A 12,500-nucleotide genomic window follows, 5' to 3' on the forward strand; every position below is an offset into this window, starting at 1 on the left:
GGAGCTGCTGCTCAAGCTGATGTTCGTCAACCCCCCCGACCTGCCAGAGCAGACCACCCGCGCCCTGCCCGTCAGGTACAACGAACCCACCGTCACCCCATCAGAGTAACACCCACATACGCTGTCAAATGCGGTCTGTAATGATCAACAATCCAGTTTGGTCATTTTACACAATTTAAGTGATGAGAAAAGAATGGACAAAACGGATGTATAGATGATTCACTTACTTTAGACAAATGTACTTGTTGTAAGTCGCTTTGGATAAAGGCGTCTGGTAAATGTACAAAAATGTAAACGTGCCCACTCCACTTAGGTTCCTGTTCACGGACTATAACCGCCTGTCCAGTGTGGGAGGGGAGACGTCCATGGCGGAGATGATAGCCACCCTCTCAGATGCCTGTGAGAGGGAGTTTGGCTTCATGGCCACCAGACTCTTCAGGGTCTTTAAGACTGAGGAAACACAAGGTAACGTTGGAACACGTGTCACCTCTAGAATGTCCAAATGTCCCATTCCTGTTGTGCACAGTAGCATGTAATGTTGAATAACATGAATATGGGGGAGTAGATACAAGTCAGACATTTTGGTATAATAATTATAATAAAGTATATTTATTTCATTTAACTATTGAACCAGGTACAGAGACCAGGTATAGAGACGTGTGTCACAACTTGCTGAATTGTTATTGGCTGAGAAAATGCTAATGAAAGATTTGATTTAGATTATTTTGTGTTATCTCTAGGGCTGTGAGTATATTAGATTATCTTAACTGATTAATCAACCAATGAAAAGTCATTTGAGATAAAAAATAATAATAATCAGATTTCTGTATTCTGTATCAGACCAAGCACAAGAACTTGAAGATAATGTGTGACATGTAGCCGAGTAAACAAGAGCGTTGTACCAAGGCAGCTCGGTTCAGGCAGTTAGCACTCACCTGTCTTCAGCTATGAGAATGTCAATTCACACCATTGATTTGGAGGCCATCATTTCATGGTTAACTTGTTATTTGCTATTACTCCCCCACTCATTGTTAAAGGACCATATCTGGTTTTGTTGTCTAGAAATGTTTCGATCTATGACTAGAGAGAGCAAGGTGGAAAATAAGGCGAAAAATAATAATCTGTAGATTATTCATAGTTTTAACAAACTGACAACCATAGTTGTCTCCGCTTTGTATGACATCTACAACCTAATGCATTGTAGTTTTCTTCAATGAAAACGTTGACAAAACAATTTGACAAAACAGAAATTGCGATAATCACAGCGAAACATACGACAAACTCAATTCATTAGTTTTAATCGTTTGACAACCAATTTCCAATTGATGTGTTTGTTTACTTTCGCTTCTGTTTTGAGTTCCGTGCTTCGATTAGGCTAAGGAGAACACGACTAATGCAGCGTGAAATGAAAGCAGCGGGTTCTTAGACTCTCTCTCTCTCTCTCTCTCGTTGCCTATCTGCCCCCCCCCCCTACCTCAGGCAAGAAGAAGTGGAAGAAGACGTGCTGCGTTCCCTCCTTCGTCATCTTCGTCTTCATCGTCAGCTGCCTGATCACGGGCCTGGCTCTGCTGGCCGTCTTCAAGATGGACGGCCTCAACCAGACGGTGAACGGTGTGCTGGTGTCCATGGCCAGCGTGGTGGGCCTGGCGCTGGTGCTGAACTGCCGGACCTGGTGGCAGGTGGCAGACTCGGTGCTCAACTCTCAGAGGAAGAGGCTGCACAGCGCCGCCAACAAGATGCACAAGCTCAAGAGCGAGGGCTTCATGAAGGTAGGACTACCAACGGAGATAGAAACAGGCACACACACACACACACACACACACACACACACATACAAGCCTGCACGCATGTACAACTACACAACTACACACACACACACACACACACACAAGCCTGCACGCATGTACAACTACACAACTACACACACACACACACAAGCCTGCACATATGTACAACTACACAACTACACACACACACACACACACACACACACTCTTTTGCTCTTGCTCTCTCAAACACCCATTTAGTGATTGAAGCCCACTTAAAGCGTATGAATATTATACTTATATACTTATATATATCATTCTCTCTCTCTCTCCCTCTCTCTGTTTGTCTCCCCTCTCTCCTCTCTTCCATCCCTCTCTCCTCTCTTCCATCCCTCCCTCCCAGGTGTTGAAGACTGAGGTGGAGCTCATGGCCAAGATGGCCAAGACCATCGACGGCTTCACCCAGAACCAAACCCGTCTGGCCGTCATCATCGACGGCCTGGACTCCTGTGAACAGGACAAAGTGCTGCAGATGCTGGATACGGTATGAGACGTAGCGCAGGAGGTTGTGTGGCGGCTGTGGCGCAGGAGGTAGAGCCGCCGCCTAATGATCGCGAGGTCGGCAGATCGGCGGTTCGACCCCCGGCTGGCCACATGTCGAAGTGTCCTTGGGCAAGACACTAAACCCCAAATTGCTCCCAGTGAGCGGGCGGGCCGGCGCCTTGCACGGTAGCTTGCCGCCATTGGTGTGTGAATGTGTGTGTGAATGGGTGAATGAGAGGCCGTTGTAAAGCGCTTTGGATAAAGGCGCTATATAGTAAGTCAGTCCATTTACCATACATACTGTAGATCTAACACACACACACACGTCCTGCGCTGTAACATTCTGCTTTTTGACCAACTGGTTTTCCAACGATCTCATTCTCTCCTCTGGGCTTCTGCCAGTAAATAAAATGTAAAAATCCTCTGAAAGTAGTAGAGGTTTTTCCCAGGAGTACAAAGGAGTGGTTTTTTGTGTACAAGGAAGACTTAGTTATACACAGACAGACATAAATATCCCAGAAGTTGTCATGATTGATCTTGTTATAGTATTACAATTCACTCTAAACTGATAAACCTATCATTTGAGTAGTCTTCTGATGCGGCTGCTACTCGTTTGCTTATAGGATCTTTGGTCCTGGGGAGATCATTGACATTCAATGAAAGGTGCTTTTGAATCAGCGACGTTCCTTGTACATTTAAAGCAATTTCTAGACTTTTGATAGCAGTCACTAAATATATTTTTGGGGGGAGTTGTCCTTTTTACATTGTGAAAACTTGCATGAGAATGATTAACATGTGTGAACAACAGTGAGACACGTCGTAGATAAGGACAGGACAAAGTAACGTGGAGACATTACAATCAAGTTAATCTCATGTCTCATACACAGTAAGCAACTTTACAATAAAGAACATCCAGTGACACAATAGACTGCAGCGTTGCAATCAAGTATGTTTTTTAGTTTTGTGAAATTCCAGTAATTAGCAATAGTATGAAGTAACAATATGAATGTTCCTTTTGTCCACCAGGTATACTGTCCTTCAACGCCTTACTGTTTCTCTCTGTATGTGTTCCTGCCTGTGTGCTCCATGAATAACCCCCTCTGCTCCCTGCTCGTGCCCGGGTTTAACTCTCCCCCCCCTCCCCAGGTGAGGGTGCTGTTCTCCAAAGGCCCCTTCATCTCCATCTTCGCCAGCGACCCCCACATCATCATCAAGGCCATCAACCAGAACCTCAACAGCGTCCTGAGGGACTCCAACATCAACGGCCACGACTACATGCGGAACATCGTCCACCTGCCCGTCTTCCTCAACAGCAGGGGCCTCAGCAGCGCCCGGAAGATGTGCGCTGCCGCCCCCGCCAACGGAGACGCCGGCAACGCAGACGGTAGGACGTCAGTCTTGACCTGCAGTGTCTATGACTGTACTGTATGGGTTCAATGATTTACCATATTTTCCGGACTATAAGTCGCTCCGGAGTATAAGTCAATCATCAGTCAAAAAATGTGTCATGAAGAGGAAAAAAACACATTTATTTAGAAATGTATTTCACAAAATCCAAGCCCAAGAAGCAAGTTACCGGTAAGCAAGTTCACCAAGCTCCCGATCTCATTCCACATCACTGAATATGAATATGAATTTGATATATAAGTCGCACCTGACTATAAGTCGCAGGACCAGTCAAACTATGAAAAAAAGTGTGACTTATAGTCCGGAATATATGGTAACTGGTATTGTGCTTTTACGTTGCTATGGTTTCTCATCCCCTTCCTTCCTCTCCTTGTTTCTCTGTCTGTAGGCTGGCACGAGGAGCTGGACAGGAAGCTGTCCCAGCACAGCATTGGAGATATGACCAAGTTTGGCAGCAAGACCACCCTGAACCGCAGGGTGAGAGACCCTACTGTACATGACAGCACTGTGTGTGTGTGTGTGTGTTTACAGTGCCTTTGGAAAGATTCAGATCCCTTCACACATTTTTTGTGTGTTATAGACTAAATTTAAAACGGATTACATTCAAATAATTTGCCATCAATCCACACACAATACCCCAGAATGACAAAGCGAAAATATTTTTGGGGACATTTCTGTAAATGTTTTCAAATTGAAATACAGAAATACCTCAAGTATTCAGACCCTTTGCTATGACACTATGATACTAACATTTGCTAAAATGCTAAAATGTCATCAACAAATCACTGAATAAGTTGAACTGAGTCCATCTTAATGCAAGGATAATAGTTAGTTTTGGAATTAATGTCTTAGTTTTTATAGGGTCTTTGATTTGCATAGGAATCAATTACACACTGTGTAGATTAAGACATATAAGTCATCATAATATGTCCAGCTACCGCATTTACTGTGACTTTAATCCAATGAGTCTAATCCAATAAAGTCTGTTTTTGACCACATGATGCGCCACATGATTTGCAGCTTGGTGTGTTGCTCTGCGTAACAAAAAACCCATCCCTAATAACACCCTATACCCATAACCCTAACCCCTGCAGTACCCCCTCCCCCCTAATGAAAACCAGGTGCTCTCTTTATGTGGAGTGCCAAATATCAGACCTCATTTGTTAACTTTTTTCAATGATTCCCAATTTCCTCAGCATGGTTTGAGAGATGTGGTGCTGTATCGGCATGTGAAGTGTTTCCCACAGCTGTCCCATATGATCCGAGTATGATTTCCGCCTGAGATGCATGTTATGGTTAGTACGTCCTCCTTCACACAAACACACAAACACACAAATGATGTCTCTGTCCTCAGGACACGTACCGACGCAGGCAGATGCAGAGGACGGTCACCCGGCAGATGTCCTTTGACCTCACCAAGCTTCTCGTCACAGAGGACTGGTTCAGTGACATCAGCCCTCAGACCATGAGGAGGCTGCTCAACATAGTGTCCGTCACAGGTGAGTAACACGAGGTCGCACCTAGGACCAACCAATGTCTTTCACTGGGTTGATCACAGTGGACTGGAATCGATTATCGGTGGATATCACGGAGGAGAGCATATTTTAGACTCACACACATATCTTGTTGTCCTATAGGCCGTCTACTGAGGGCCAATCAGATCACCTTTAACTGGGACCGCCTGGCGTCCTGGATTAACCTGACAGAACAGTGGCCCTACAGGACGTCCTGGCTCATCCTCTTCCTGGAGGAGACCGACAGCATACCAGACCAGGCGACACTAAAGACCATCTATGAGAGGTACTGAAGGGTTAACCCTCAAAACCAGGCCACACTAAAGACCATCTATGAGAGGTACTGAAGGGTTAACCCTCAAAACCAGGCCACACTAAAGACCATATACACAGTGGCGTAGCGCAAAATCCCGGGGCCCCCCCGCAAGGTGGCGGTGGGGGCCCTTTCGCAACGGAGTAAAAAAAAAAAAAAAAAAAAAAAAAAAGTGCGTTTTTTAGAAGCCGATGCGTTATTGACGTTGCGAAATTTCGCAATATGCACTCTACATTCTAAATGCTTGACTTAGCAAAAGCTACAAACAAGTGAGAGCAATAGCTAAAACCAAATGGTAGACTACATCAGTAGCATGTATTATAAGTAGAAAAGTACAAGCTTTATTTCTTTTAACAAAGTGTGGTGTGCACAGCAGCGCGATATCTGTAAACATACAAGCTGTAGACTCTCCGCTAAGGGTTGCCAGATGGGATTGATAATTTCCAACCTAACCAATCTAAAAACTTCTAAATCCACCAAAAACCAGCCCATCTGGCAACCCTGTCTCCGCTGCATCAGAGTCTACTTGTTGCGTAAAATTGGCCAGGGTTAGTCAAATCCTTTGTTGGACATCTCGTTTCTTAAGTCCTGGTATATTGTGGCATTTCTTTAATGTTTGCCATCTGGTCTAGGAATACCCAGGGAGACGCAGACAGCAGAAGTAGAATAGAATAGTAGAATAGAAAAACTGACAGCCTGTGACTGTGAACCTGGCCGGACCCTGCCCTTCTGCCTGAGTTTGAGTATGATGCTGCCCAAATAAATGTTATTGTTTAGTGCTGTACGTTTTCGTGGTATTATATTGTGTGAATTATCATCTGTATGTTGTTTTTCTTTCACTCGACTAACCGCCGAGATAATACTTGAGACATGTACTTCCGTAAACATAATTTGTTTATTTTATTTTTTTACAATATCGGACCGACAGTCCCACATATAGCGGCTATAATGTCCGAATAGAGAATCTACCACCACCTAAAGAATGCTTATTGTACTTTGTATTGTATTTTCGCTTGCTCATTTTCCTTGTGTCTCGCTGCCTACGTGTGACGTCAAAGTCATGTTGCTATTGGATACGGCTAACTATGTATATATTTTTAAATATAGGCCTATATATTAAAATTAAGGTTGACACAATGAAGGGCCACTTATTTTCTTTGTTTTATATTTTTTTAAATTATTAAAAAAAAAAAAAAAAAAAAATTTGGATCCAATGTTAGGGGGCCCCCTAGTGGCTGGGGCCCCCCCGCGGTGCGTCGCTTGCGGGCCCGTCCGCTACGCCACTGCATATACAGTGGGGTGCAAGAATGTGGGCACCCCTAGTCAAAATGCCCTTTACAATTAATATCTAAGTGAAAAGAAGCCAACCTAACCTCTAAATGGTACAAAGTTAAACATGACACATTTCATCACATTTTAAAGCAAGATACATTTTATGTATTCTATTTACAGTTTAAAAATAATAAAACAAGGAAAAAGGCCAGCTAGTACTTTGTAACTCCTCCTCGGGCAACTATAACAGCTTGCAGAGTCTTCCAATTCTTGTTTTGGGGAATCTTTCCCCATTCTTCCTGGCAGAACACCTCTAGCTCGGCCGTCTTGCATGCACGGCATGTTTGAGATTTCTCCACAGATTTTCAATAATATTCAAGTCTGGGGACTGTGATGGTCATTCCAAATCCTTCATCCGTCTTTCCTGGAGGTACTTCATGGTTGATTTTGAGGCATGCTTCGGGTCACGTGCATAAAACGCGCACTGGCGCTCAAAACAAAGACGTAGTTTCACCAAAAACTATAGGGTGGCAACAATTATAATTTCTTAAATAGCGGTTAAGTCATTAAAGCCGAGCAGGTGATTTTATATAGAAGGTGATCAAATACCAATATATCCTACAGCTGCAGCGGAACATGCCGAACGCGCATTACACACACACACACAGAAAGATCAATACGAAGTAGGCCTACATGAGAGTACACGCACAAAACGGGCTAACGTTACTCATTAACTGTTCACACAAGTCAAATCACAGTGTGACAGTCAGATGGAGCATTCGGTAAACAACAACAGCAAGGTAATGCTATCAGTTGAGTTAAAGAAAACCAACCCCGCGCATATTGCTATGAATAGTTCGAAGCTAGGTGCTTGCACGTTAGGTGCGAGAAGGCTTGTTTAACCCATTAGCGGGAACATTATTTGTTTCACAAAATAGGCTGATTTAATTGACCATGAACATCAGAGACATACATTACGAATGTTAATTTAAAATACTCTATACTGAGCACTGCAGGCACGTGCCGTGAGCTTTTAGATTGGGTAAGCATAAGATATAGACAGTTTCAAGGAAATGCAATTGTGATGCCCTAGAACCCGCTAATAAACTATAGTGTCACTTTGTGATCAGATTACCAAAACCAAAAAAAAACGGTTGCCAGTTTCGACTATATCAGGGGTGCTCATTGTTCAATCTTTTTTGAACCAAGATCTTTTCAAGTCCAGTTTCAACATTGCAAACGCACACATGCACAACACAGACACACACCGTTTCCATCCTCCATAGTAAACTCACAACACACTTTCTTTTCACACTTTGTCACATAGGCACTTGACATCACATCACAAACCCTCCCTCTCTATCTCTCTCAAACACTTTTGGTCCAGAAGGCACGGACAGCGACATTAGGCCTATCTCAGCGATTGATTAAGCAGCTCTCTGATTGATTGATTAAGCAGAGGAAGTCTTAAATAAGAAATCATAACCAGCAGCACAGCAGTACTCAAACCATATAAACAAGCACAGATCGCCACCAGCCTCGCCAATCATATAAATCATATAAACCGCTCATACCAGGCTTGCTGTAGCCCCTAGCGACTTTCTGGGTGTGAAGATCGGTGACCGGTGGCTTCGGCTGGCTTTTTCCAGTCCAGTCCAGTCTACGAAATCCCTTTAGGTCGCTGACAGTAATGTCCATATTCACAAAATCAAGCAAGTTATCCTTATTGATTATTATAATTTAGATCGTTTGAGCTAGGTAGCATAAGCTATTCTGCCGGGCGAGAGAAAGTAGTGTGAAACTTAAGTGAACTTGAAAGTGATAAGAGCCAATCAGTAGCTCTTATCGGAATGAAAGAACTACTGATTGGCTGTAAGCATGCTTACCCTGGCCACATTAAACAGCGGGCTGAAGCATCGAAAAAAATAAAAAAGACATTTTCACGCATTCGAATGTACGCGAGGGAAAGCAGAGAGAGAAGTGCTTATAATGCAACGCAATGCAAGCAAGCAGAATAGCGAGTGCTTACTCATGCAGGTGGCGTCAAAATGAATGACTCCTGCTGCCCTGGGACCTAAAATACGACTCTTTTAATGAAAACAAACAAACGGTTACATGCACTTTTATTTTAATATTTTCACTGTCCTTTTTTATTTTTTCGTTGGGTAAGCACTGCTTACTCTGCTTATATGGACGACACGTCCTTGGAGCACTGGTATAAGAACATGAACCAGAGAACAGCAGTAAATGCAATAACCCACAGTCGTCGCTGATGATGTTGCATTTTCGATTAGGATACGGGATTAAAGGCACCGGCGTGTGTCCCGCTAAATTCGGACCAATCACAAAACTGTTTTGAAAGCGCGTCGCCTCGCGCCGCGTGCCTGTTGAGAGTCTCGATTGCAGTGCGAACACAAACGACGAGGTTAATTGCAACATTGTAACATATTGTAAATAACTATCCCTAAATCGTAACGAAATGTTGGTCTGGAAGCGGCCTAAATCTAGCTTCAATCTGCTTTTTTCTGTTCTCCGGTCATAATAACTCGCTGCCTTTCTGCGCAGCCTGAATCAAAGTGGACTGTCTGAATCAATTAGTGGCGGAGGAAATTCATTGGTGGCGGCCCGCCACCAATAAATGCATATAGAGGAAACACTGTTTGGTTGTGGCCAAAAAGTTACATTTTCGTTTCGTCAGTCCAAAGCACATTGTTCCAATTCATAGCTTTCAGTCACGTGGTTTCTTCCCTAGCAACCACCAACCTGACGGGCAAAAAGTATCATAGCAACATGGCAAGTGGACGCAAACGGTTAATAAAATACAAAGGTTCCATCTCACAAAACATAATGGAATGTCAAAACTTTGACGCTCAATATCTCTGAACTACCCTAAACGGAGATAGAACCTTATCATTCTAAACGGAGATAGAACCTTATCATTCTAAACGGAGATAGAACCTTCTCATTCTAAACGGAGATAGAACCTTATAATTCTAAACAGAGATAGAACCTTATCATTCTAAACGGAGATAGAACCTTATCATTCTAAACGGAGATAGAACCTTCTCATTCTAAACTCACGAGTTATCTTCAGTTGATGGATTTGACTTAGGGGGCATTCATTTGAAGTAACGTAATGAACATACAAGTAACAACAACAGGTTAATGCAGCCAACCAGCCAGCCAAGCAAAGACCATGACTATGCCCAGTTTATGCATTATACACTCTAATATAATTGTTAGATTGCCAGGGTATTCGCTACAGGTTGTTGTATACATATACGTTTAATACGAAACTCGATCAACCGGGCGTTCGGGAGTTCTACCGCTGCTGGACGGAACTCCCGCTGACAGCGGGTCGAGGGGATATTTCTACCCGGGAATTCGCTCATTGCTGTGTCCACGGTGATAGGAGTGGAGGATCGACTCCATTCAAAAACTTCTCGATTCCCTGGTTTCTCCTCTTTCCGAACACGTTGGAATTTTTACCGTAACCCCCGGAGAATCAAAGTTATTAAGCCGCAAAGGGTGCCTCCTTGACCGGCTTTGACCGTGAATAACACCGGCTATGGAGGTGCTACAAACACAGTTTTAATTTCTCTAAATTCACCATCAGTATACGGTCATTTTGAGCCCTTACACACCGCGCTGACACCCCGAGAACATATACTTTTAATACGAAACTCGATCAACCGGGCGTTCGGGAGTTCTACCGCTAATTCGCTCCTTGCTGTGTCCACTGTGATAGGAGTGGAGGATCGACTCCATTCAAAAACTTTTGGATTCCCTGGCTCCTCCTCTTTCCGGACACGTTGGAATTATTTTCCTAACCCACGGGAAATCAAAGTTATTAACCCGCAAAAAGTGGGTTTTGCCCGTGGGTTTTGCCCGCAAAAAGTGCCTTTTGCCCGTCAGGTGGGCGTTTCCACTATGCTGTGACGTCACATGAAAGCTATGAATAGGCTTCAGGTTTCTCAAGGTTTTCGCTTGCATACTTCAGATGCTTCATTTTGTGTTGAGGTCGTAGGAAAGGCTTCTTTCTGGCAACTCTGCCATGTAGGTCATTGTTGCTTAAGGTACGCTGTATTGTTGTCCTGTGAACAACTAGTAGTAGTGTCTGCTACTCTTTTTTGCAGCTCTTTCGCATTGATGTGTGGGTTCTTCTCACCAGATCTCAGAGGAACCCATGGTTTTTAACACCAGACACAACAGCAACTGCAGTCGGATACCTTAAGGGCTCTGCACACAGCGTGCGATTTCTGTTGCGCGTCAACGTTCCATTTTGAAGTTTGAATGGAAGTCTATGAGAACATCGCATTTACCCACACACGGCCCCGATTTTAATCGCACGGCGAACATTCGATTCCATTCATTTGACAGTGCGACAAAACTCGCACGCCGTGTGCTTTGTCCCATTCAAAATGAATGGAATCGAATGTTCGCCGTGCGATTAAAATCGGGGCCGTGTGTGGGTAAATGCGATGTTCTCATAGACTTCCATTCAAACTTCAAAATGGAACGTTGACACGCAACAGAAATCGCACGCTGTGTGCAGAGCCCTTTAGAAGGCATGGAGTTACTTCACAATTATAGTTCAACCCTGGGATTATGTTCAGCTGACTCATTGAAGCCCTAACGACTAAATCACTTTGGTCTGGGCCTTAGTAATCATCTTCTCAAAAGGTAACAAAGAATAATCCAAAAGGGTTCCCACACTTTTGCACAGGGCCCTTTTCCTCATTTAAAAACTCAAATGAAAAGAAGAAGAAACCTTGCTTTAAAATTAGCAGAAAGGTGTCATGTTTACCTTTGTAGCATTTAGTGTTCAGGTTTGCTTGGGGATTAATTGTAACAGACATTTAAACCAGGGGGGCTCACATTTTGAGATTACGAGAGGGACTGAAAGGCTAACACCAAAACGAGAGAGAGGTCTTCTTGGAACACCAGTGTTAGGCTACAGAACAGGAACTGTTTACATTGACATTTATGGCATTTGGCAGATGGCTTTGACCAAGGCGACTTACAACAATAAAAAAGACTTTAATCAGATAAACTCAACCAAACAACAGTAACCTATTAATGCATAGGATATAAGACCTGAAGAAAAAAACCACAACTGACAGGAGGAAGGGGAAGCTTCAGGGAGGACAGCTAAGGTGCAGCCTGAAGAGGTGGGTCTTTAGTCTACAGTCTTCAGTCTAGTGTTTGGGAATAGGCCTTCTTTTGTGCATGACATTCTGTATGATTTTGGAAGCACTGTCTAACACAGTATATGAGACTCAAGAATTTGAACTTAAAGAACTAATGAACTATCACACTTAAACACCATTTATCCCTACCAGTTCTTTGAGTGAGGTGATTTGAGAGACTCTCTGAAGTGATGAAGCGTTAAGATTACTCACTGGGAAACAATTATTATTTTAATTGGCTGAATCATTCTAATTGTGTTCAATTGTTCAGATTATTGTAATTTCATTGCAATCGCTTATCAGACAAAGGCTTTGTCCTTGTAAAGAACATTTAGTGATCTTTCATGCGTAAAATGATTTTTCCAAAAAGAAATAATGATGTCTATTCTAATCACACTTTTGCCCTTATATTCTAATCACACTTTTGACCCTTGGTGCGGTCTTTCATATGGAACACGACATTCCCCTTATTGCCATGACTTTCTGTTGCCTGCAT

At 43.3% G+C, this 12,500-nt stretch overlaps 1 protein-coding gene across 4 annotated transcripts in view; it reads left to right on the forward strand.

Annotated features, from left to right (window-relative positions):
* The window catches only part of kidins220b (kinase D-interacting substrate 220b), a gene marked incomplete at both ends in the record, with an annotated part of 27,116 nt that overhangs the window by 7,022 nt on the left and 7,594 nt on the right, over positions 1–12,500 (forward strand). For all 4 annotated transcript variants that reach the window (XM_080526675.1, XM_080526676.1, XM_080526678.1 and 1 more), the window contains 8 exons: positions 1–75; positions 314–465; positions 1,480–1,769; positions 2,170–2,310; positions 3,456–3,693; positions 4,105–4,193; positions 5,071–5,215; positions 5,354–5,516. The exon at positions 1–75 is cut by the window's left edge and continues 91 nt beyond it. In XM_080526675.1, coding sequence (XP_080382801.1) covers positions 1–75; positions 314–465; positions 1,480–1,769; positions 2,170–2,310; positions 3,456–3,693; positions 4,105–4,193; positions 5,071–5,215; positions 5,354–5,516 — 1,293 coding nt within the window. The remainder of the gene's footprint in view (positions 76–313; positions 466–1,479; positions 1,770–2,169; positions 2,311–3,455; positions 3,694–4,104; positions 4,194–5,070; positions 5,216–5,353; positions 5,517–12,500) is intronic.

The sequence above is a fragment of the Nansenia antarctica genome (genome assembly GCF_963989245.1).
Source record: "Nansenia antarctica genome assembly, chromosome: 3".
Classification (NCBI taxonomy): Eukaryota; Metazoa; Chordata; class Actinopteri; order Argentiniformes; family Microstomatidae; genus Nansenia; species Nansenia antarctica.